Below are 27,277 nucleotides of genomic sequence, written 5' to 3' on the forward strand. Positions count from 1 at the left end.
AAGAGGAAGAATTTACTATTTAATAACAGATTATTTTCATTAACCTAATCCTCCAAATAATATTCATCTGAAATGTGCATTAAATCATAATAAATCATGTTAATTTTGAATGAAGAGCGACAAGTAATCTACATACCGTAATGAAAATGGTTTAATAAATAATTAAATAAATGTTAATACTTTAAATACTAACCCTCCCAAAATCAAAAAATACAAATGCAATAAGACTTTTGTTCTAATACAATTTTTCAAAACCAACAAACAAAAAAAGTATCCAGTGTTTCTTCTAATGAAGCTTATTAATAAAATACAGTATTGGTATGCACATTTTAACAATATGCCTTTTTTTTGTAGGCAAAGGAGATATGGCTATGTCTAACATTGTGGGATCCAACGTGTTTGATATGCTGTGCCTAGGTGTTCCATGGGTTATTAAAACTGCATTTATAAATGCATCAGCTCCTGTACAAGTGAACAGTAGAGGACTGACATACATAACCATCTCTCTCAATGTTTCAATTATTTTTCTTTTTTCAGCAGTTCACTTCAATGGCTGGAAACTAGACAGAAAGTTGGGTATAGTCTGTCTATTATTATACTTGGGGCTTGTTACATTGTCAATTCTATATGAACTCGGAATTATTGGAAATAATAAAATATGGGGCTGTGGAGGTTAATATTAATAGTGTTATATGGAAAATGTGAATGATGGGGAGGGAGAGAAAAGTAAAACTCCATTTCTTCATTTAAGTCAAATAAAAAATATCCTGAATTTTAAAATCTGTAACTTAAGAGTTTCTTTATCACCAAAGGAAAGCACTTTAAAACCAACCAAAATCACATCCTAATTTGTCTGAGCCCTTTTATTCCAAGGACAATTACATATTTAAGACAGAATTTTGAAAAAATTATCTGTTTTACCTTGCAGTAAGTTGAAAAAAGCTGGGGAAACTTGAACAAATACCACAATGTAGTACTAAAAATAACAAGAAAAATGGCTTATTAAAAACAGTGTAACCATTCATTTAAACTGAATGACCAGACTTGCTCTCTTTAAAAACCCATACTTGAGATTAACAAAAATCACAGTATATTTAACACTATACTGTTCAAAGCTGGTGGGATTTTAAAAGTTCGTTTTTACAGCTCTTGTAAGCATACATTACTAAAAAAATGACTTCTACTAGGAGATTCAGCAAAACAGGCGCAAAAATGCTCCAACCATGGTCTGAAATTATGCGTTACGATCCAAGCGAACATCAATTTCTCTTCCACTTATTTTTATGCCATTCATTATTCTGCAGGCTTTTTCAGCTGATTCTGGGGAGTCAAATCTGACCGTTCCACAGCCTTTTGACTTTCCATTCTCCATTTTTATTTCTGCAAACATTACATGACCTGTAGAAGAAAAACTATAGAATTACCAATCAATTTAAACAGGTTCTATTTCACTACACAGACTTGAAATTCCTCATAGCCAATGAAATGATAAATAACTTGGTTAGAAACACTAATATCAATGACTTAAAAATAACAGCATGTAAGCATTATTCTCATCTTATACTCTTAATATATATTGCAATTCACATAAATGAATACATACATGTTAGAATATACTGAACTGGAATCAAGATAAATCTGCTTAGGATTTAATATTTTATTAAAATGAACACATTTTTGCCTAAATTATAAAGGCGGAGGAAATGTTATATGGAGAGTAATATACCACATAATACAACATTTTGTTTGCTTTTGTAATTACTCCATCAAGGACAGTTAACCACTACAGACAGTCCCTGACTTACGATTTTTCAACTTTGGTACAAAAGTGATAAGCATTCAGAAGAAACTGTACTTCAAATTTTGATCTTTCCCTGCGCTAGCAATAAGTGAGCCCCAGCCCCCAGCCAGCCATGCGACTGCAAGGGTGAATTATCAACAACACTTAAAACCATTCTGTTTTTCACTTTCAGTACAGTATTCAGTAAATTATGAGATATTCAATACCTTATTATAAGACAGGCTTTGTTTTGGATGATTTTGCCTAAGTGTGGACTAATGTCAGTGTTTTGAGCATGTTTAAGGTAGGCGAAGCTAAGCTATGCTGTTTGGTAGATTAGGTGTATTAATGCATTTCAATTTATGATACTGTCAACTTACAATGGGCTTATTAGGATATAAGCTGATCATAAGTCAAGGAAGATCTATATAGACAGTTAATCAGCAGAGGGCTTGCTGGCAGGCCATTTACTGGCAGATACTGTCTGGAGGAGATGCACAGAGTACCACTAGATTCTTACTAAGAAGCAACCAAAAGAAAATACTTACCTTTGGACTCAGGAGGGGAAAAAAAACAAAAAACTACCTTTCACTACGGAAAAGGCTATTACTGGTTTGGAGCAGGTTAAAAAGAAACTAAGACAGAAAAACTCTAAGAAAGGAAAACTATAAAGGAAAGAAAGAAAAGCAGAATTAAGAAATTCTGCTAATTAATAAAAAAGAAAGACTCATGATTTAAAAATAAATAAATAAGACAATATGGCAGAAAAATGAATAGTTCAGCAGTTCACACAAGTCAGATAATTTCCAGAGTTGTCAATAGCTAGATACTTAATTCTATACTACCATAACTTACTTTCTTTCTCATAATGCAGTTAAAGATTAAAAACAGAAAGATAGTAAGGAATTATTTAAGTATGATGTTACACCTTACTATAAATCTAAGAGCAAGATGCTTTTACAATAGGATTAAGAAAAACAAAAAGTCATTATTCTCATGTCCTGAGACTGAACAGAAATGGACATTAGGAAAGAGCTAACATAATGAAGTAAATAATAATAATTTAACCACTTTATTTTATTGGCTAAAATGCTGTATAATTTTTTAGCTGTAGATTTGGATACTATTTTTTCCTTTCAGAAAATTTCTTTGAATTGCTAATATTCTTCTACCAATGTCACTACAAGAAGAAGCCCACCAAAAGACCTCAAGTTTGATGCAAGTCTTACTCATACCTAACCTCAAAAGGCAATCTGCTACAAAGAATAAAGAATAGTCAACCCAATATTGGTTACACTTTCATTAATGTTATTTGTTTGCTCCACTTTGTTCTTCATCTTGTTTCGGTTCTAGTTTTTAAAGTAATGTCATATCTTATTTGAAGAGTTTTTTTCATTGAAACTACAACAGAGATTACCTATACTTGCTGCCACTGCTCCTTGTTTGATGTTATTTCACTAAGGCCCTAACATAGTCGCTCCTCTGTAATCTATAGGATCAATACCAGGAACTCACTCATTCTGGCATATCTTGCTCCTACAAAGACTACCAACACTTCAAAACAACTTCACAGTTCTTCTTTCTCTTAGTGGTAACTATTTACTAGTCAACTCATTTTTAACAACTTTTTAATAAAAAAAATATTAAGTTTCTCTTCTTCGAGTAAAATATTTTAATCAGTCAACAGAACATCCAGACAGGTTCACACTGCATGTTGAGGGCATATCTTACTTCATTTACCTTTCTAATTTTAATGACTGCCAAAAATACAGTATTTGAAGATTTATTGAATAAATGAGTAATGAACATCTACTCAGAATGCTTAACTCACTCATAAACATTTAATAAACTTTTACTACATGTACTGAGGCAATGAAAGGTGCTAGGATAAAAAGATGACAGTTCTTGCCCTAACGAGCCTCCATCCGGGAGGAAAGAAAACATGGGAACAGATTACTACAATAAACTTAAGTAAAAAGCACTCTGAGAAGACAGAAGACAAAGTGCCCACAGTGATCACTTTGATCATTTTGTGATGGTGGCCACAAAGGCTACTTTTGTGGGAGAACACTGAACTGATCCCCAATATGATCTCAAAAATTAAATATATATTCCAAATACTCTTAATCTCCTATTAACTCTCAAAGGCCAAATGGAACACTTGTAGTCATTTTTCATCATCATATGACACCTACATAGTTTACTATTGTGATTTTAATCTCTGGAATACCATGCAACAGCAGAAAACAGCTGGCAGGAAATGTTACTTAATTCCAGTTACATTTATTCTCTCACATTCACAAAAAATGGGCCTCTTTTAAAAAGTAATAAACTACCTAATCTATAAAACTCATGAACATATTATGGTTATATAGGCAGTATCATTATAGCCAAGAACAGTTTATCAGAACACAATGGGAAGGACCACAGAATGTACCTTTGTCTGAGGCATGCCAGGCAGTGGGTTCTATGCTATCAGCTAAATTTTCTGTGTGGTACAGGCAACAGAGTGCAGAATGGGTCTCGTTAACTCTGTAAATTAACTCATTTAAATGTCAGCATTTCATTGTGTGATGCTGACAAGGCTCTGCACTACACTATAAACAGGGAAATAAACAAATCACTTATTAAATATTTCCCACAGGAACAAACCTTTATAAATGCAAGCAATGATGATATATTAACCTTTTAAAAATCAGGTAATAAAATAAGCCCTTTCTTTATCCACAGGAGACAATGACAAGCTCTCTCTAAATCTTGTTAATAAGTTGTCATTTGCACTGCTCTAATTCGGAGGATACCAAAATAATTCATTTATTTGAAGTGGAAGTAGATTTGTCATACTATCCAGAAATAAGCATCTGGACAAGTAAAGGTCTAAACATGGTGTTTGAAAGTTTAAAATCAATTTTTCCTCCATAATCAATACCAACTTATCTGCAGATATTGGCATACTTACCACACTGACTGAATTTCTCTTTTAGTTTCTGCCAAGTCAAGTCAAAAGGCAGCTAGAATAAAAAAAGGTATTAGTAACAGATACACAAAGGAAAAAATCAGTTTAAGTATGCTTTACATTTAGTTGCTTACATTTCTGACAAATATCTGGTTGCCTTTGGAGCCTATTCTGTCTCTCATTCCACTTCCCATTGGACCTGATAAAAATCCTCGATCCATGTCGATGCTCCTTTCCAGTATAGCTCCTATACCTGGTCCCATTCTATCAAAGCTGGAACTCATCCGATCCAATCCCATTCCCATTCCTCCAGTCACACTGTTCATGCCACCTATTCCACCACCTAGATTTTCAAGGAAAGGGAGGGTTTGGGAATTTGGTATTGTTGTTTTAAAAATAGAAGGCAAAGAAGGAAAAGGAAGAAGGAAAGGAAGAGGGAGAGAATCATTTTTGAGAAAGAAAAGGAGAGAAAAATTAATTCATTTATGTAATTAGCTAATATATAAACATAAAATTATTTTCACCCAATATAATGATCTTCTAAGGAACAGAATGTAATTTGGTATATATTTGGTTAGTTGAATGTTAATGGCTAATTAAATCTGTTAATTCTAGCCACTATTTAAAATACATTACACATATATACTTCCATAAAATTATATTCTGATGATAAAATACATCATTTAAGTTATATAAATTTTCTACCAATTACTTTATCCATTAATGTAAGGTGTTTTCACTTCTCACTTTTATTTTTTAATAATACCAGGCTTACTAATTGCTAGAACAAAGATATATGAGGTAAATTCAAATTATTACAGCTCCAACATATCAACTGTTGCTTTCATCATATTCATCTACTAAGTCTTTTCCTAGCTTACCTTTTACCACAGTTATCTTGAGTTTCACATGCAGTTTCTCTTTTTGTGTCAATTCAATTTTCAATAACCACAGAAAAACCTAACTTTTAATCTTAACATTATATAAAACTTGTGGAGATAACAAAAAATTTGAATCACACTCCTTTAACCAAAGCTTGGAAATTTAGCTAGTAGATCATAAACCACTTCATTCTTGTGTACTGAGTTCCTTTTATTCCAATCCTACTCATTCTCAAAAGTTATCATTTTTCTCTCATACTCAATATCCTCATACATAGAAACTCTAAAAATTAATGTCACCCTCACACTGGATTTCTGTGAAGAGCAAATATAAAGTGAGAGAAACAGAACTGTAAATGCTGAGGTAAAAATGGGAGGTAGGGGAATTATGATTAATGGAAAAAGTGGCCAAAGCTTTGAAAAGAAGGAATAAAATGAGAATCAAGGTACAATGGAAGTAAATTTTTTCAGCTGACAGGATTTTTGAATTCACTCTTAGAACAGTTGAAGGAGGCTGTGTTTTCTTTTATGAGATTTCAATCAATTAAAGGAAGTCAGTAGTATGGAGAACTCAGAGACATAGTTCAGTAAGCAACACAGTAAAAAAAACTAAGCCATATGCTAAGGCTTAATATAAGGCCTCTAGTGTGCTAGTGGAAAAAGATGGGAGAAATTCTGCATTCCCAGTGCTACAAGTACACATGATTCTATCACAAGAAAGGTTTAGGAGGAGGGGAAATCAGCATCTCTTTCAACCTTAGCCCCCAGCCTCAGGAGGTCTCTAAAAGTGTCATGTTTAGGTCAATTCACCTGTTGTCTAACAAAAGGTACAAGATGTGTTCATAGATGAAATAAGCTAGTCACCAAAAGTATTTGTGGACAATAAGCAAGGAAACAAAGTTGGTGCTAAACCAAAAGTTGTTCCTAACACTTGATCAGGGAAATCCCCAGATTTCTTAGTTGGAAAGGAGGTTCTTGATTTGGGTGCCAATTACTACATATTATGGTGTTAGTTTAGAAATGTCAAAGAATTAAAATTCAAAGTTAGCTTAGAAATTTCAAAGAGTGATCAAACAGAAAAGCTCAGTAGCTATCAAAGTTTCTTTTAATCATAAGACATATTAACATATAAGAATAAAGTATTACTACACTACAGTAATTACTCTTGCAAAGTCTTTTGCAAGCACTCAAATATCACTGAATAAATTCTAGTAAAAATTAAACCTAGTTATTCCAGATCTTACTGGACCCATGTTAGAAGCTCCTATTCTTCCTGCAAACCCTCCAGTCATTACACTGCCTAAACAAGGATGGAAAGATAATATACTAATTAATTTAAACATCAGACTTTAAAATTTCCAAGCTACTATGCTCTCAGATGTACAGTATCTGAAAAGTATAAAATCTTCTAGAAATAGGGTTTTAATATATAAGATACTGAAAAAGAGACTTGATACATTAAAATCCCTTAAGTGTTTTTCTTCAAGTCATAAACTGTGTAAAACATTATCAATTTCCAGCTTTTCATAAAAAAGAGAAACAAACTTTGAAAAATATAACCTGTAGGAAAAAAAGAAGTATGCAGCCAGCCCTACCAAGTCTACCAAAGGAATCTCCAAAGCCTCGATTTATTCCAATATCACCACGTCCAAAATCTCTCTCCATGCTACTAGTCACTGCACCACGGTATAGCTCTGAAAAGAGTATGCAACAAATTAACCCTTTTTCAAGTATATCAATCCATGGAAATCCATTTAAGAACACTGAAATGAAACTGAAAAGAGAGCAGAAATCACAAATATAAAAAATCTGTGATTTACCCAACTTACCTCACATGCCACATATATTCTTCCCCAGGCCCACCATGCCTTTCCCTATCCCCTAGTGTCCACATGCCCTCTGAAGACATCTATAGTACCCATTCCTAAGTGAAGTGGAAAAATTTTTAATAATAGGAATTAAATGGAGCATACACATCCCACTATACCTACCTCCCATTCGGCCAAATCCTCCCATGCTATTCATTGCTTCCAGACCACCAAACCCAATTCCTATGGAATAAAGATTAATTTTGAGAATTGACTATCAGCTGTACAGCTGAAATGTTTATTTTTGTAAATGTTAAGTTTCACCAGTAAACTCTTCATCCACCCTACCTTGTGCAGCTGCTTCTTAACATATCACTTCCATATCCCTTAAGTATGTACCAGACTCAAATTCTGCTAGCAGCCTTTAGGATGTGAGCCAACAATAAACCATGCCTTTTTTTTCCTTGGAATTCTCAACACAATTTCTAATTTACTAAAAATGGGATGGGTACATATAAAAAACAAATGCTTATACATACCTCCTCCAATTCTATTCATTCCTCCAAAACCTGGACCATCCATTCCCATACCTCAAATAAAATACACATGTTCTTTCAATAAATCTTATTTTTATGACTAAAGACAGACATAATGCAATACAGCAAAGAAGATACCACTGGTCTAACCACAATGGACCACTAGAGAAGCAGCATGGCACAGGTGGGATGCTTAAAAGGGCTATGTCATAGCAGTTGTCTAATCAGGAGTCTTCAAAAAGGCTTCTTTGACTACTTATTAAATAAGAAAACAAAATTCACTGGTCACAGTCACATTCAGTTAGAGAATATAGAAGACTAGGTAATCATTCAGGGTTTTTTTCAGCACAGACACACAAATATCACTGTAGCAGACTCAGAGATCAGTTCAGAAAGTAAGAATGCCTCTAAATATGGCAGCTAAGAGAGCAGTAAAAAAAACTAAAGAATAATAATACTGTATGTTTAGGAGATGGAGGGCCTAAGAGTAAGGGAGAAAATTTCCACCTGTTTGGATCAGACTGATTACCTTAACTACCCTCATAACTTAAGGTATAGCTATAATACCTCAACAAAAATCGGAATCTGACAGCATTTCTTAGACCATCAATTAAAAGAGCAATTCTCAAAGTAAACTCTGGGACCTTTGAAGGTCCAATAGGTCAAAACTATTTCATTCATCAAATAATACTAAGATATTATTTGACTGTTTTAATCTCATTGTCTCATGAGTATAAGGTGGAATTTGCCAGAAACACATGATGTACTTTATCACAACAAACCAAATGCAGATGCAGAAATGACAGTATTGCTGTCTTGCATTAAGCCAAACATTAAAGAAATGTACAGAAAGGTTGAACAACGCCACTCTTCTAATTTTTTTAAATTGGAAAACATTATTTTTCTTAAAAATTATACTTATATTACCACAATGGGTTTATTATTATTTAAAATAATTACATAGATATTTTTAAATTGTTGTAACTTCTGATACAGTAAATATTGACAAATATAACCAAATAAACAAAAGCACTTTAGAGTCCTCAACAAATTTTAAGAGTATAAAAGGGTCCTGAAATCAAAAAGCTTAAAAACAAGTTTTCAGAGATAAACTATACATTAGTCCAGGTAAAGAGCCAAGTAGCTATCCAAAAAGCTACCTTCCCAGTTAGATATACTTAAACTACCTATGATATGGTAGCATTTCAACCATTCCATAAATACTGTATATCCATGATACACAAAGTACTATGTTGAACATTTTCCTTCTCTAAAGACACTTCAAAATCCAAAGCACTGAAAGGCTAGCTACAGCAGAGCCAGCCCTCCTGACCTTCTCCCGCCCTCCTTCATGTTCTCTGCCCTCAAGGGTTCATTCCTTTTTCAGACTGAAGTGCGTCTTGAATATCCAACTATAAAATAGTCCTGTAAACATTATTATAAACTGATAATTGAAGTTTTATAAGCTAGCAAATGTATCATTTAAAAAGAAACAAAACACTTACCACTTGGACCTAAACTTCCCATTACACCACCTATGTTCAACTGACTGGCACTAATAGGCTGTCCACCTGGACCAAGTCCCATTCCAATGCCTCCAAGACCACCTAAAACAAATTAAGTATAACATTACAACCTCATATATGATTAACTAAGTGGCACTAAAATTTTTTTTAAAGCTATATGCCTGTAGTAGTATTTTTTTAATTTTCCAAATTTGTAAATAAGAGCACTGGTTCTTGTTTTCATTAGAATGCAACATACTGAAGCTTCACTATAATACCATTTATGAAAGGGAAATATTTATGAAGCAGGTCCAGCTAATATCCTAGTTAAGGCATACTGAAAAGAACTGATGAAACAGCAAGAGGATTCTGAATAACATCATACCACCTTATAAACGGTATACATATCTAAAAATGAAAATCGTCCTCCAATTTGTAGAACCACTTAAAATCTAAATAATTACTTTTAAGATGGTTTGAATCAAACTGTCTACAACCATGAAAATACTGAATAAAACAAATATTACCTAAGTTTTATTATCACTAACATAAATATTTACATTTATATGGCACCTGAAATGTTCTCACATCTATTATCCATAGATGAGGAAATTTCTGAGACCTTAGGTTACCTGTACAAGTACTCTTTAGCTATGTGATCAAGTTAAGACTAGAATTTAAGTTGTCTGCCTCTAAATCCAGCATTCTTTTACTACCTCTCTTAAACTATTTAAATTTGTTGAAAATAGACCTCCAGAAAAAAATCTGATAAATTAAAGACAGTAGACTTTAATTAATATTAGTGGAGACTTTTATTTACTAAATCTGAGTATGGTTTTAAAATTTTTGCTAGTTAATATAGCAATTAGTAAGTGGAAGGGGCTGAGAATTCCATATACTGTGTGTGTATAAAATAAATATAAATATGTGTGTGTGTGTGTGTGTGTGTGTGTGTGTGTGTGTGTATTTTTTTAAGGTAAGAATAGAGAAGCATGTTGCATTAAATTGGAAAGATCAATGTGACCTGGTTAAAAAAATATTTTTTCAGCTCAGTCCCTAAAGTTGGTCCAACTGAAAGCAATAGCATATTTGACTATCAACAATGTTCATGTCTACATCTAGAACTCTTATTTTCATCCTTCACTAAAAGGAACCCAGACCCCTGGAAAGTAGATCAGTCCCACATCTTGGAACACGCAAAATCTTCATAAATCTGGGAAATCCTGTTTTTAACCAAAAAGTAAGAATATCAGAAGCATAGGAAACAAGGAGGCTCTACATCCAAGTTATAACAATTTGAGCAAAGGAAGGGAAGGAAGTAGGGAAAAGAAAAAAACAGGGACGCTAACAATAGTTAACTAGAACAACAAACTGTCCAAAGTCTATGCATTCATATATATTACAATAGAATACATAAAAATGTCTGAAAAAGAACAAGTATAATAAAGGATATATTTTTATCTAAATAAATAGAAGAATATTAATGGTGGTAAAGTAAATTGGGAAGCCCCTACATAAGCCAGGATCTTGAAAGAGGACACCTGAGTGATAAGGTAAACTAAGTGGAGGTGGAAAAACGACTGCCTTAAAGAAAAGGGCAATATTCAAAGACATGTGAGCTGAGAATTTTCCAGAATTTATTTTTAAAAACTGAATTCTCAGACTGTGAAAGCCCAATAAATAGTAATCCACACCCACACTGTAGTGAAACTGCATACCAAAGACCAAGATCTTAAAATTAGTGACATGAAGAACTGCTTACCTATAAAGAAAGGACTACTCAACTGACAGCTGACTTCATAGCAACAATGGAAGCCAGACTAGAATATTTTCAAAGTGCTGAGAGAAAATAACCACCAATCTTAAACTGTATAACCAGTGAAACTATCTTTGAAGTCATTTATAGACAAACCAAAATTAAAAGAATTTACTAACGACAGAGCCTCATTAAAGAGTTTTTAATATATATGCTTCAGGGAAAAAAATTAGTGCCAGGATCTATGAAAGCAGAGACAAGAAAATGGTAAATAACAACAAGGCCTAATTTGTAGGAGTGAAAAAAGCAATATAGAAATAAAACACTGAACAATAATAACATGTAATTTCAGTAGGAAAGTGGTTAGAATTAAAGCATCTAAAGGTCACTCTACTACTGAATAAAATAATAATTATATTAACATCAGACTTTTTATATAGACACATTAAAATATTCAGGATAATCACTAAAAAAGCAAGTAAGATAGGCGAAAATAAGTATTTGTAAACAGAAAAACAACACAAAATAAGACAAGAATTAATCCAAATAAATCAATAAATGTGAATAAATGGAATAAAGCTGCTGTATTTACATTAATGCTAGGCAAAAGATTTAAAAGTAGTTGCTAAAGATAAAATCACTCTAAAATGATGACATTTTGATTCACTAGGAAAATATGTCACTTATATGCACCTAAGTTAGCTTCAAAATATTTAAAGTAAAAATAAGAAAAAGCAGAAAAATCCACCATTCTAGTGGGAGATTTTTACTATATATCTCTTTCAGTAATTGACAGCATAAGCAGACAAAATTATTAGCAGAGATTTAAGACAATTTAAATGATTAACAAACTTGATTTGATGGACATACATAGAACAGTGCACTCACCAGCACACCTGGAATATTTATAAAATTGTGCCATATATTACTCCATAATACAAAGCCCAAATTAATTCCAAAGAATCATAATTATATAGACCATCTTCTTGGACCACACTGTTGAGCTAGGAATTACAAAGAAAAAACACCCATGCATTTGGAAATTCAAAACTACAGGGTTTAAGAAGAGTCCTAATGAAAATTTGATAAAAATTAAATCACAGTAACATATCCCATTGCAAAACTTGTGTACAGTACCTAAATTAATAGTCCTAACTACATTAGAATAGAGAGGCTGCAAATTAGTGAAGTATTCATCTTAAGGAATTACGATAAAAAAAGAGACCAAACCCAAAGAAACAGTAGGAAATAATAAAGCTAAGAGCAGGAATTAAGGTATAGAAAACATTTACTTCTTTGAAAGCACTAATAAAACTGACAAAACTCTAAGCAAGACTGACCAAGAAAAAGAGAAATTACAAACCTTCAGAATTTAACAGAAGACGTAACTATAGATGTGGCAGAAATAAAAGACTTTGGTGCCAAAAAATGTGAAAATGGACAAAAATGGAAAATTATTTAGAAAAAGAGAAATTACCAAAAGTGACTCAAGCAGCAACAGAAAATATGAACAATCACTAGTTAAAAATCTTCCCCCAAAGAATACACTAAGACCAGGAACTTTTACAAGTAATTTCCAGCAAACTTTAAGAGAGGGGATCATTATAAAAGAAAAAGAACCAATACTCTCCAAGATAGGATTAATCAACATAAGTGAAATCTCAGAAATGTTAAATCACAAACAGCAAGTTGAAGGATAATATATACTATATGATGTCACACCAAATTTGAAACTTAGCAGAACAAGTTCACATAATGTTTATGGATGTATAAATGTGCAGCCAAATTATTAAAACCTAAATGCTAAATGCTCTATTCATAAGCTTTTTTCTCTAGATAAAGGTATCTGATGGGAGGTGGGCAGAAGAGAGAGGGCATCTCAAAATCATATTTGTAAAATTTCATTTTAAAGAAAAATCACCTATAACAAATATGGCCTATGATAGCTACATGAGTATTTTATTTTTGTCTGTACATTTAAAATATTTTGTAATAAAAAACTTTAATAAAAATCAGAGAAGGTTCAGTAGAATAGTAAGAACAAGAGCTAGTATTTATTGAGAGCTTACATTATGCCAGACCTGTTCTAAGCGCTTTACATAATATATTAACTCACACAATACTCATGCCAACCCTATGTAGTAGTACTATTGTCATCCTTATTTTGCAGATGGGGCATGGAGACACAGATGTTAAGTGTATTACATTACTGTTTTATAATCCTGTGAAAAACAATTTGATGATACTTGAGCATATTTCTGGTGAGCATACCTGAGAACCTGTCACTCAACTTCAGAATATCTATCTTAAAAGGAAATAACCAAAAACATACCAAAGATTTGTATACAAAAAAATGATGAATTACCCTGATAGTGATTAAAGGAAAAAACTGATATGCCTGAATATATATTACAGAAAAGTAGTTATGGAGCATCCATAGGACTACTAAACAGCCAAACTGTACGTAACAGGATATAAGCACAAAAACATAGTTTTGCTTAAAATATAATAAAGCTGAAAAAGAATAGTCTGTACTGTTTCTAATAGCTTTGACTTACGTGGTAATTGTGGTGTTTTACTATCATGTGAACGGTAGTCTTCATGAGGGACAGACTTGTCATCCTAATTGCAAAAAAAGTTTAATATATGATTAATATACAGCTAAAAATATCTGTAATGTAGAGGAGAGCAGATAAAAGATTTGAAGAGGTTGGAGGGTTGAAGTGATAGACAGGAACTCACCATTTTCACATGCATAGGTCTATCAAACAAAAACTGCCCATTGAACATAGCTGTTGGTTCAGTCAAGGAAAGTCAGTTAGGACAACTATAAAATTACACTTGAATACAAACACATTTTTAATACTCTTATTTAGAGTCAGATTATCTCTAATATTTTAATCAACATCTTTAATGTTTTACTTGTTTTGGAATCTTCCATATACTCAAAGAAAAATCTTCAATTCTTTGCTTTATGGTTTTATTTTATAACTAAAATCTTTTATAACCACTGAAAAAATAAAATTAGTAAGTCTTCATTTAAATCAACTGCATTAATGTACAATGTATTACGTAACTGTCCACAGCAGGTATACATAGTTAGTTGCAGTAGGAAGGGAAAGTAGAAAAAAACTTTACACTGGTTTATACAATATGGCTAATTCAAGTTTTAAGAGTGACTTTAGTTCTTGGACATAGTAAAGGTTTTCTGTGCTGGAGACTAAAGTCTAACACACATTTCTAAGTCAGGCAACCTTAATTCCATGACCCCCACAAAATAGTAGTAAAGCTTCTTCAACCTTATTAAATATTGCTAAAGTGTAAATCAGGATACAAATTGCTTGAACTGCTTCAATTGCTTGTTCAAAAGTGACTGTGCCCATTCCTCTGCTCTTGCCATCTTTGTCTTCTTTAATATCTGCCCGCTTTACAGTTCCAGCTATGCTGAACACTTCCTTTAGCTTCTTCCAACCAACTTTGAAGTCAAGCTTAACATAAAATTATATCGTTACATACCTAATAAACCCCTCTCCCCACTTACAAATACAAAGAAATCTTTTCTGATCTCTCAAAATTATGAAGAACTATAATTCTTGTTAAACAGGATATCAATAGTATTCAAATAAAGACATCTTAAGCTGTTTAAATCAGTTAAGCTACATCTATATCCTGAGTATCTTTTTAATACCCAAAACAGTCTCTCAACTGCTCAGTCCTGTTTTGTACATTTGAAACTTGAACAGCTATTTTTACTCAGAGAAATTCATATACTAGAAAGTACTGTTGACAGCACTGACTTTCAAAAGCTTAGAACAAGTGACAAAGCAACTACAATGTGCACATTCACAAATATCAAATATCAAAGCTAAAGAAAGATCCATTTACCAATTGAACAAAAATCACAAAGAATAAAAGTAAATAATTTCAAGAACTGCTTGTGTTTATAAATTCCACAGTTCTTTTAAAAAATCCTAAATTTACACTCTAACCTTATACACATATAGACTTAATTCGGGTTTGAGTTTACAATAATTACTGTTTCACTTACTTAAATTAAAAATAAGCAAAAGGTTCTATAAACCTATACCCCATTCATCAACTAAACCTTCTCATGGTTAGAAATATCTAGTAACAAAATTTTAGACTAAAGCTTAAACTTACATTAGCAACAAAAATTGTGGAACCAAGTCTACCAGCCTGCAAATTACTGATAACCTCAGGAGGAATGTTTGGATTATTGAGAATGGAAGGCGGTAAATTCATCAACCCCGATGCCATATCGGGTACATGTCCTCCTGGAAGTGATCCTCCTGTTCGTTGCAATGCCCTACGAGCATTTTCTCCATCAGGATCCTATAACACACATTGAATGTTAAATGCCACTAGATACATCAGAAAAGTCTGTATCAGTACAGTAACAACTTCAAATTCTACAGTAGCTATCCCATCTGGCTCAAATTATTTGCCCTCTTGAAGAATGAGTTTTTTTTTCTCATCCAGAGAATTCAGTCCCATAAAAACCTGTGGACAGACAAAAGAGTTCAGTCTCCAGGGATGTCAATTAAATACCTCTTTCCAATCACTAAAGTCACTTAAGAACTTGAAATTAGTTTAATTTTGCTCATACTAGCATACAAGTATATGTCACATCCACATAAATACACATAACTTGGAGAGGGACAAAATACTTACAGTGCCTCTTTTCTTTCCAAAATGCAGTAATGGTGAATTCTCACCACTGGATGCCCAATGTAATACCATATTCAGACTAATTCAAAGCTTTTCAACAGTGGAACATATTGCTATAAAACCCAGGAGTAACAGGGTAGAGGGGAGCTATTAAAATGCATAAATTTCATTCCTGACAAAATATAATTATCCACCTTCCAACTTCCTTCCTTCCTAAACAATGATTATGATCTGATTAAGACAGCAGGAGGAGAGATAAAGGCTAAGTGAATGATACTAAACATTGTTTTTTTAGTTAATTAATTTTATAAGAAAAATAGTTTACCTTTAAATAAAACACAGAAAGCAAGTTTAAATGTACCTCATTTGACTAGGTGGAATGCAAAAAAACAAAAACCACATAAACACATTGACAGACTATCATCTGCATTACGAAGTGATTATGATAAATGAAACCATCAACTCTATGCTGCTGGGAATACAATAAAAGTAGTTAGATGACTTTAATAAGTTCTCTAGGAAGGCCAGGAGAATAGTGAAAAAGTGAATGCAAGAATAAAGGTATTCTAGCTTCCAGTATGTTTCTTCACCATGAAGAAATTTTTTTAAAAATGCTAGAAGAAGTAAATGTTTTGAAAAATGCTATAAAACTTTTAAGTTAATAATGGATGCTTCAGGTCTGTTTCAATAACTTGCACAAATACAATATTTAAAGAAGTGGTTATCTATGGGGGAAGGAGGAGGACACAGTAGGGAAGATGCTTCATCAGCTATTAAGATAGTTAGGCTGTCATTAACATCTAAACATTAAGAAAGCATACTGCTATTTCAATTAGTCTTTTTATATGTATGACAAATATGTATGTAAATACATATATACACAAAAGCACATACACAGACATACAGAATATGTAAAACACATAGAAAAAACAATTTACACAAAACAAATTAGCTACAATATAATGTAGATTTTATTCCTCTTTTCCCCTTGGATGTCAGCCTGCCATTCTGCTATTAAAGGGCTTATAATAAGTTTACAACTGCTACTAACCTCCACTTAATTAAATGAAAAAATGCAATTTTATTATCTGTTAAGGAACATTGGAAATATCCTTTCCTTACACTCTCACTAGCAGTTTTCAGCACTGACCCAAGCCACTCATTTGTAAATCAGATATTCCCAGGAAAGGAATCTTTAGTGATACTAATCCAAAAAAGTTAAATAAAGAACACCTCATCATTTAGCTAGTCCAAACTCAACCATTTCTTTCTCATAAAAAAGTTAAAAATGTTAAGTCTCTTACATCAATTTGGATCACATAACTCTATTCTAGGGTCTCTGAAACATTACTGAGGCTCTACAATGAACTAAAACTTAAAAGAACACAACCTGGATTTGGCTTTGGCATCCATGAACATTTTTCCGATTAAAAAAAAAATGACACTGAGAATTTATAAAATTTCTTTTGACAAAGCATAGGCAACATAATAAAACTGCAAATCATGATCCTCAAAACAGTAATTTTCCATAATAATGACTACTCTACAAATGCCACTATTATGGGAAAATACTAGGATATCACATTTTTGGAACACTCATCCTGCTTTATGCATAAAACCCACCAAATTAATGGCTGGCACAGACTATGACAGTCTAAACCTTCCCTACCAATGTTCCACTTCCCGGTGAGAATAAAGAGATTTGAGATACTTGTATTTGTTCATAACATGGCCTAATTTGAAGCTGTTATCACCTGTACTCAGGAACAAGGGACCAAGCACCACTAATATTACCACATTGTACAGAAATAACAACAATCACAATTATTATTACAGCTAATACTTATTACATAGTTAACAATATTTTGAGCACTGAGCTAAGTATTTTATGTAATATGAAATTATAACATTTATTAAAAGTTTAACATATATTAACTCTTTGAGTCCCTTTAACACTATCAGACAGGTTCTAGTATTCCATTTTAATGATAAGGAAACAAAGAAACAGAGAGGTTAAGTTATTTGTCCTGGGTCACAAGGATTCCCTGATTCTAGGGCCTGAGTTCTTTACCATGTATCTTTTTTAATCCTTATAAAAACCCTACTATGTAAATATTATCAATAGTATTATTATAATTATTGAGGTTTAGAGAGAAAGTAACATGCCTAGTCACAGCTAGAAAGTGATAGAGTTCAGACTCCAATCACTACTATTCTAAGTTAAATTGTGACCAAAGGTATTGCTCTACTATTTTGCATCCATGTTGGTGCAGACTGTTCACAGGGTCCCAAAGTTACATCTTCTTTTTGTTAATATAGATTTCAGCAAAGATTTATGCCTAACTGATCTGTGATCAAACTATTCAGATAAAATTAACAATATGAACTAAAGGAAAATACAAAAATGACTGCTATTCAAGCTCATAATTACCAAGGTCAATTGCACCTAACTGTATAGTATTTTTATGTCACATCTGACCAACCTTTCGTCAAAATATTTAAACTGCTAAAATTCCATACAAAAAAGAGCATTCCCATTTTAGGGGTTTTCAAGTTCCAGTTACAAATATCACTAATAGATTTCTAACTTTTCTTAAATTTTAACCTGGTACAGTTTTGGCTTCAATTTATCAAAAGTGAATAGCAATTTTATTCAAATCCTTAAGGAATATGCACTATTAAACAGCATTTAATTATTAACCACAAGAATATCTACTGTATTTCTCAAATTAAATACCACAATCTAAAAATTGAAAATGTCTATACCAAATAAAGTCCATGCCTAAAGTTTGCCATCTTTAAATTTCTGGATCCTGAAATTTTTTAAAATCATGCACCTCTGCTTATAACAACTTGGAAAAAGTCTAATATATAGGATAACTACTTAAGGGCAAATAGGAAATCATGTACAAACAAAACTATCATTATATAATGCTTCAATAAGCATCTATGCTAAAAAGAGAAGTTCTTAGATATACACATTATCAAAGATAAATGTCCAAAAGAAGTTGATCCTTATATTCAAATATTTAAGTTATCCCAAATACAAGAAATCTTACCTCTTTAATATTCAGGGGTCTTCCACTAAGATCATATTTATTCATGGTTTCCAGTGCTTTCTTTACAAATTCTTCATCTTTGAATTCAACGACACTTAATGGGGGAAAAATTTACAGGAGAAGTTTATGTACTAAGTTTTTTTTCCAATAGGGAGTCTAAATTTGACTTAAGATACTTAAAAAAAATTCTTACCCACAACCCTATATCCAGGTAGATTTGTCAATATATGCAAAAGAAAAAAAAGTTTTAAATCAATAGATGAAGTTGATGTTAGATTCTAACACTTAAGTCATTCAAAGAAATCAGTATATAATCATTTTTTGTCTTTTATACCTTCAAAACATAACAGGCAAGTAACCTCAAATTTTCTATTAAATTTTTGTATCTATTTAATATTTAAGACAGTTGAATCTAGCACTTAACAAGCTTGGAGCACATTTTTACTTCTAGCAGTCTCTAAGTTTAATGTCATTGCACATACTCAATTAAAAGTAACAAGGAAATAATTGAAGGCTCTAAAACACCCATGTTTACACTGTTAAAAAGATTTTTGAAAGACATACTGTGCAATAGTTTTTAATGTATATTTTTCACTTTTATTAAAATTAAAATAGGAAATATTAATCTTAGTATTAACAAAGTTCTCCATTAGAGAATACTGGCTGCATACAATTTAACAGCATCCAGTTGTAAGCTTTTAAAAAAAAACTTAAAAAAATTTTTTAATCATTTTTCAAGTAATTCTCTGTCATTACTGTTTGAAGTGACATTTAAATATCATGTTTTAATTTTTCATGCACCAAACTGGCTTTTGCTAATATAATTCAGCATTGTTATAAAAGTTTTCCATTGTATTCTTCAGTATATTGCTTTCTTGTCACTAACAATCAAAATTTACTATTGACCAATTCCTTCTGTGTCAATTTAATCATTGATGTCATTCATACCAATTAGTCAGAGCACTGCCTCTTATGTAGTCCTTCAGGTTACCAAATTAAGCTCTTCAGTATAAGTTTCAAACATACATTCTGAATTAGCACCTTTAAGATATAAAGAACTCTCTCATAGGACTCTTAGGGAATATTATCCAATGACTTTTAAAATATCCCTGAAGACATCAAAACACAACAAAAAAAATCTCTTTATTAAACTCTATTGGCTAAGAAGTATTACCTTAGAGCATTAGAAAAGTAAATGCCCTTTTTGAGCATTTACAAAACCCATCCCTTGCAGGCAGCTAATTGGTTTGTTTAAGTGTCAGACTTGCTAGTATAAAGCCTCAAATCTTGCATAATAAAGTAAAACAAAATGAAACTTAAGTTTCCAAAAACTGGTACAAATATTATACAAAAAGTAAACTGCTGAGGAACTTTTAAACCTCAAGCAGATTATTGCCCACAGCACTTACCCTTGATTTTCCTTCCGCATCCTTAAAGAGCTCCACGTATGTAACCTCACCAACTACATAGACATACAAAAGGAAAATACCAAGAAACAATACATTTAAACACCAATATCTTGCTTTACTGCACACCTGTGCACAACTCTACAGAAAACACCTATTATTCACCAATAATCAAAACCAGACCAACATACCTCCTATCTATAGCTATGTAAATTTAATTTTCAGAAATGTACATCATCCACATTCTCTAGAAAAAGCTAACAACTATATTAACCTAATTCATACTACAGATCATATTTTGGCCAGCATGATATAGTTGGTGAACAAATGCACATATAATACAAATGGTCCCTTAGCCTATCTTATTAAAAACTTCAACATTAGCACTTTTCAAGTAACTTTGGTCGCCTACACACAACAGCTGTTTTAAGGTGACTTTCTACCTGAATGTCTTCAATCATGTTTGCCATCAGTAAACCAAATTTACAAGTCATGCTTCACAGAAAGCCACACACTTTCTAAATAAGTCAATGAATAAAACCAATCAAATAGTTGTCACCTTACAACAGATACACCAATGCAATTTTTTTTTATTAGAAGAGATCAGCCTCAAAGCCAAATACATAGTTTGCAGGACTGTTAAAACCCAATTTTTCATGAGATAACAAAACTAACTTTTACAAGATCAAGTATTAAAATTATTTTTCCCCAAAATCAACCATGTATATAAAATGAGGGTTTTCAGGTTATTCTGAAAACAAAACTGCAACAAGTTGTAACTCAATTTTAATAGCGAACTGCAGAGACAGCATTATGGCGTTCATGACAATGCAAACAAAATGAATTCCACAGCCAGATTCCAGACTCCACCAAGATAATAACAAAACAGCTTTTGGAAAAAAATTAATCAAACCTTATTATTCATACTTTAACACGCTGAATGTATTGCTTAACTAATGCAATAGTCCTTTAAAACTCTGTAAAAACTTCAACTAGACAAAGCAATCACTTTAACAAAATTCTTGGTGGCATGCATATGCTGGCTCACTACTATCCCACTAAAATGGCAAAGAAAAAAAAAAAACCTTCATTTAGCCATACTACCTTGTAATGAAATTGTGTCAAGTGTAAGAAGAGGAAAAGATTAATTCATGTGTTAAGAAATAAACAAAAATCTGTATTTTGAGTCTGTGTGGCTCAGAGGAATAAAAGAGCTTGCTTAGTTCCCTCCCCCCTTACATGAAGATTATCCAACAGTGGGTTTATCAGAGATGGTTACCTTTTTCTCTCATTAGATCTTTAATAGCTTGCCATTTCATGTCATATGGGATGTTGCTAATGAAAACCCTGTTTCGATTTGGACCTTTCTTTTCTCCAGTGCCTGAATTCTTGTCTTTTGAATAAGGATGAAATCTATTGGCCTTCTTACTTCCTGTAGATTTTTCTTTTAATTCAGATTTCTCTTCTTTGACTGATTCATCATTCTCTCTATGAGGTAAAAACAACAACAAAAAGAAAACCTCAGTTGTGCTTCTAATAATGGAAGTCCATATAAAATAAATATTTATTATTTATCACTTCACAAAACTCTCCTCTAAGTTAGACCTCAGCAAAGGCTAGAGAGTCATCCTGATGGCTTTGAAATTACCCAACAACATTTCATTGGGCACATTACCAAACTTATTTAACAATCATCTCTTTTTTCCATGTTAAATAGCTGCAGCATCCAATTACCCAGTTTCCCTCATCATCATACTGCTTAATAAATGTTATTTAGAAGCTAACAAAAGGGGAAAATGGGTGATTTTTATTCCTATAGTATGTAAAACAGCCATCTTTAATAGAGAATTAACTTTTGGGCCTCATTCAGAACTCTAAAACCTAACTTGCAAAAGGATACCCTGATAAAGTTCATCTCTCAAACGTTAATGACTTCTTCCCATAACTTTTCTTCTCCACTACTTAAAAACATAATTAAAACATAGTTATTTTTACATACCTATATATGTATACACTCCCATATGACTCATAAATTTTTTTCTATTACCAGTTTTGATCAACATAGAAAACTGATAAGGTGTCCTAACAGTTTCATGCTCAACCATTTCTGTGTTTTAACCTATAAATTAGGATAGGCACCCCATAAAAATCAAGCCCTTTTTATTAGTAGTATTACCTATAATGGGGGGATGGAGTGAAGGAAAGAGAAGTACTTAAATGTAACATGAATCAGAATTTTATAAACCTACTTCTTAATGAGGCCCTAACTATAAAAATATTAAATTTATACAACTATTATCACAATGCAACTAAATGATGCTATCCACCAACCATCCATAACATGTAAGTATACACTTAAAGTAAATCCTATAGATAAAAACCTGGTTGTATATTTTAAAAGTGCAACTTACTTTTCAAAAGGAACCCATAATACATTTCTTTTAAATCACTACTTATTCTAGTGAATTTAAAACTATTTCATTAAAACTTTAATTTTAAAGCAACTTTTTGTAAATATATGCTAATAAAAATCTCTCGCAATAACACTCAGGAATGTAAACCTTTTTTAAGCTTCCTGGATTATTCTGACAACTAACTAGGTTTCATAATCCAGGCTCTAAATTACCTTCTAAACCAAGCAATTGTGAGAACCTATACACTGCAGTGCTCCACACACCTCTTACTGTAGTTACTTGTTCCACAATGTCTTGAACTTTGTAGACATTACTTTTCTGAGCAAGTTAACAATACAGACATAAATATAGTATGTTAAACTCTACGAGAACAGAAACCATCTGTGTCAGTATCAGCAGCATCTAGCATGGTGACTGCACATAGCATGGGCTCAATAAATATTAATTTTTGGATGAAAAGTCAATTAAGAACCCATACTCATCTGAGCACAGACGGTAGTGCTGTCTGCCATTACAACTGCTAAAATCAAGGAGGAGACAGTAGAATCAAACTTGCTTTGTCACCTTTTCAGACCTTGGCAGGAACACCTTGACTGTCAAATATCTTCCCTTATCAGATACGGATTGACCATAGAAAGGGACTTCTCAACTGTGCAACTTAATCAAGTACCTACCGGTCTTAACAGAGTGGCACTTTTGAAAATGGCAGCAAGCAGCCAAAAGGCACAGAGGCCTTTTTTCTGATTTCTGGGTACAGTAGATACAAAAACAAACCCTCCTTTTTCATCCCCCAAAGAACACATTTACATAGTAGCCTGAATTCAATGAATGTTTTTAAATTAACTAAGTCTCTGTTCAGGTGAGTAGACATCTATATAGCCTCTAGCTAAATATCCCTTCCCCTATTTTCTTTCTGGATCAAACCAACTGTGAAAATTGCATGAAGTTCTAAAACCCTTGCTATGTTTTTATTCTTACATGGATGTTACAAGCTTTTGCTTAAAACAATCTAATAATTCTATTAAAAAGCAGTAATATTATGTAGGATACTCTCTTTAAAATATTAACTCAAAGAATGACCAGAGAGAGATTTCTTCAAGTTTTCCCCAATCAGTAGTGACATCTTAAAAATACTGCTGAACTGCTCACCAACAATGCACAAATTATCTGTGGAAGGCAGATCAGTTTAGTGGCCAGAGGTATGGTCTGAGTATTAAGAAACTGATCTGTACTCAATTTCTGAACTCTTTCTATGCCATAAATATACTATGGAAGACACAGTAAGGATATGTGAAAACTCTTAGTGAAATGATGCAATGTAATATTAAAATAGTCGCACTATATCCAGAATTTCACATAATTCCCAAACCATTCATTTGCACAAACCCCCTAATGTACTTGAAATAAAGACTGTGATGAGTTCAAGTCACAAAAATGTTATTAACTCTGAAGACTGAATTATACTTAACCAAATTATAACAAATTTCTAAAAAATCAATATGCAGTATCAATGGGGAGAGCATAATGCTATATAGTATGAGATCCAAAATTAAAGCCATTTTATGCTTTACTCCTAATATGATACGCTACTCCAAACACTTCACCTTGCTCCAATGCTTAATATTTTATTAAGTACCCTAACATAATTCTCAATCTCCATATACTTCAACATGTTGTTTATCAGACACAAATGATGAAGAGTTATAATTATAATAATACTGCTATTTTTCCTTAAGAGAAACTAGTATACCATTTTGACATTAAAAAAAAAAAGACTAAGACCTAGGGAAACATCTTTAATTTTTTGTCAAAAGCTGTGAACATGCCCACTAAACCTTCTGTATATGAGTTTCATGATCATGAAAGCTCACTTCTGCATTTCTTAAATATTTACTGGGCCTTGTGGATACAAAGGTGAATAAGACTTAATAGTCTCCACCCTCATGCTAAGTCATTCAATCTTGATGACAAGTGGCACTCTAAGCAATAAATATTTTAATGCAATATTCCATAATTTGTATTATCTCTATGAATTCTTATCATTAAAAACATACAGTGATCAACTCAAGAATTATGTATTGGATTGTTAACTATTCCAGTTGGTTCACAGGGTCAAAAAAGAGTCAGGTTTATACAGGTAAATGTCCATAGTTATTTAATGTGAGTGACCCATACTGGACCATTGTATATTGCTATGGAATAGACAGTACAAGAACTCTGAGAGTAAAAAGGCCTCTTCACTCAACTTCTGGGAAAACAGGAAGGAAAAGAGATGAATTATAAGCAATATGAAAAGACTCTACATTTGTATTTACTAGTAGTAACATTTCTTAATTTCTTCACCTTATATTCTCTTCTTCCTCAATTAGAAGTGAAAGGGATTCTTTTCCCACCTCTGTCCTCTCCTGTCTAAACCACAGTGAGACTTTAAAAGGGATTAGAGACTTTTAGACTCTATAGAGATTTAGATACCAGCTTTACCTCACTGACACTATTATATCAATCATGTGCAAGTTTAGCAGGGCTTCTCTCTTTCAAGGCTGTCTTTTGCTTAGGAGAAAGGGGTGGCAGGTCCATGTTTAGAAATAAACAAAAAGCACGTATCTTAAGTTTATCACTCTATTAGTTTTCACTTGTATGTATGATGCCAAATCCCTGAAAGCCCTTGTCTTAGCAGGCATCGAAGAGAGAGCTTCACTTCCTGGTTCCTCAGTTACTGAGGAACAAACTCTACTGAGGTTGAATCTCCTATAACCGCACCTCTAGTTTGCCCAGATGCCACCTACCCTATTTAGACCCAACGGAGAGCAAGAATATTATAACTGAGCTGGGATAGCTAACTTATTTCATGTGCAATCAACCCTACACAGAACTGCTCCAGGTCTTACTCTACTGTTTCAAACATTTTTATACAAGAGGACATTTCCCTTTCCTATTTTAATGTGAGCATATGTTCACTACTTCCTACTCTGAGGCATAATTGAGAAAAGGAAAAGGATGTTTTCGCTAAATTATTAACATACATTTAACTTAAAGAACTGGGCATACGCAAATAAGAGCCTGACTTCACTTCCCCCTATATACCAAGAACAAAGGGAAGCATAACATTTCCTTATAATTGGAAATTATCACAGATTCGAATAGACTAAATTCTACTTTGTTCAATTAAAAATGTTATTTTACCATTTTACCAAAATTAAGAACCTACCAACACACACACACGTTTTCTTTAAATAACCTGCCAGATTGACAAACATTGGGAGTGAGGGGCTCAAGGTACAACGCACATTTCCCTTTTTAAAGTACCTCATTAATTCAAAGGTTAACACAACGGATTCAGTCTAACAGCGCCTTAATAACTTCCTCTTGGTATCTATCAGTCCAGAAATGATTATATACTTTAGAAAACAACAAAACAATGAGCTTATAAAGCTAAGAATGTGGCCGTAAGATGGGGGGGGATATTCCTTTCAAATACGCTCTCAGTAGTTAAGAGGAAATGTCCGATGATGTCATCCCTAGTTACTCCATAGTGATGAACACTAACTACGGCACTGGCCTTTAAAAGGGGGACCATTTTCTGCAAACCGTGGCGGCCGCCGAGCTCTCCTCAGAGGTTCTCCATCCGAATCTGAGAAGAGGGGGCGCCCCGCGGTCTCGGGCGGATCAGGGGCGGGCGCCGATTGCAGCCCGCACACCAGCCCCTCGGGCCTGGGGCGGGTGGGGGACGGCCTGGGGGCGGCCCGGCGGCACCTGCTCCTCCCGCCGCCCGCGGCTCGGCGACGGCTACCCCCACCGCGGCCCAGGCGGGCTCCGGGCCTCCCCAGGCCGATTCCCCGCCCCCCCCCCCCCGCCGCGTCCCGGCCCCCGGGGGAAAAGACAATACATTTTAACGCCATTGGAGCTGCTGCTGTGGTGAGGCGCCTGCTTCTCTGGCTCCGGCGGGTGAGGCTCTCGTCGCGGCTCGCCCGGCGCGTCCGCGGGCTGCTGATGCGGACTGTCGTCACCCGCGGCCCCCAGCACTTCGGGCTTGTCGGCGTCCGCCATCCCACCGCCGCTGCCTCCGCCTCGGCCGCCTGAGGTGAAGGGCTCCGAGCGCAACAATGGCGGAAGCCGAGGAAGCGGTAACGGATCCCGATTTGAAAAGGCCCCGAGCGCTCAGTTTCCCGGATCTCGCGAGAGCCGGTCGGGGCTGAGAGAAGGAGAGGGTGTGAGCGGGTGTGGGGGTGGGATGCGGGGGGGAGGGGAGAGGAAGGGAGGGACGCGGCGGCCGCGCAGGGCGGGCTTGGCGGTGGTCTGCTCTGCTCCAGTCCCGCGAGGGCTTGACCTGACCAGAGCGCCTTGTGCAACCATGTTGTGACTACCAGGCCGCCTGTTGCTTGGCACCCAAGGGGTTCTTCGCTTACACAAGTCAGTCCAGGTTGCCAGAAACCTCTAGAGCTCTGAAATTCAATTCATTCCCTATAGAGGTAGTTTAAACTAGAGAA

At 33.9% G+C, this 27,277-nt stretch overlaps 2 protein-coding genes across 4 annotated transcripts in view; one reads left to right on the top strand and one right to left on the bottom strand.

Annotated features, from left to right (window-relative positions):
- Nucleotides 1-4,729, top strand: part of SLC24A5 (solute carrier family 24 member 5) — a 28,732-nt gene extending 24,003 nt beyond the window's left edge. For 2 of the 3 annotated variants that reach the window (XM_057488788.1, XM_036924495.2), the window contains one exon: nucleotides 2,921-4,729. In XM_057488788.1, the coding sequence (XP_057344771.1) occupies nucleotides 2,921-2,997 (77 nt within the window). In that variant the 3' untranslated portion in view covers nucleotides 2,998-4,729. Of the gene's footprint in view, nucleotides 1-354; nucleotides 678-2,920 lie in introns of those variants that run through there. The other variant, XM_036924496.2, reaches the window with a different exon arrangement.
- Nucleotides 7-27,006, bottom strand: MYEF2 (myelin expression factor 2). The gene is made up of 16 exons (XM_036924488.2): nucleotides 26,677-27,006; nucleotides 21,656-21,864; nucleotides 20,380-20,432; nucleotides 19,164-19,171; nucleotides 18,971-19,064; nucleotides 15,384-15,575; nucleotides 14,557-14,710; nucleotides 13,965-14,014; nucleotides 13,781-13,844; nucleotides 9,467-9,568; nucleotides 7,965-8,015; nucleotides 7,609-7,668; nucleotides 7,213-7,311; nucleotides 4,871-5,079; nucleotides 4,740-4,791; nucleotides 7-1,398 (listed from the first exon to the last, which is right to left on the bottom strand). The coding sequence occupies exons 1-16, from the start codon at nucleotides 26,835-26,837 to the stop codon at nucleotides 1,235-1,237; spliced, it is 1,722 nt and encodes a 573-aa protein (XP_036780383.1). The 5' UTR covers nucleotides 26,838-27,006; the 3' UTR covers nucleotides 7-1,234.
- Between the last annotated feature and the right edge of the window lie 271 nt (nucleotides 27,007-27,277).

The sequence above is a fragment of the Manis pentadactyla genome, chromosome 11 (genome assembly GCF_030020395.1).
Source record: "Manis pentadactyla isolate mManPen7 chromosome 11, mManPen7.hap1, whole genome shotgun sequence".
Classification (NCBI taxonomy): domain Eukaryota; kingdom Metazoa; phylum Chordata; class Mammalia; order Pholidota; family Manidae; genus Manis; species Manis pentadactyla.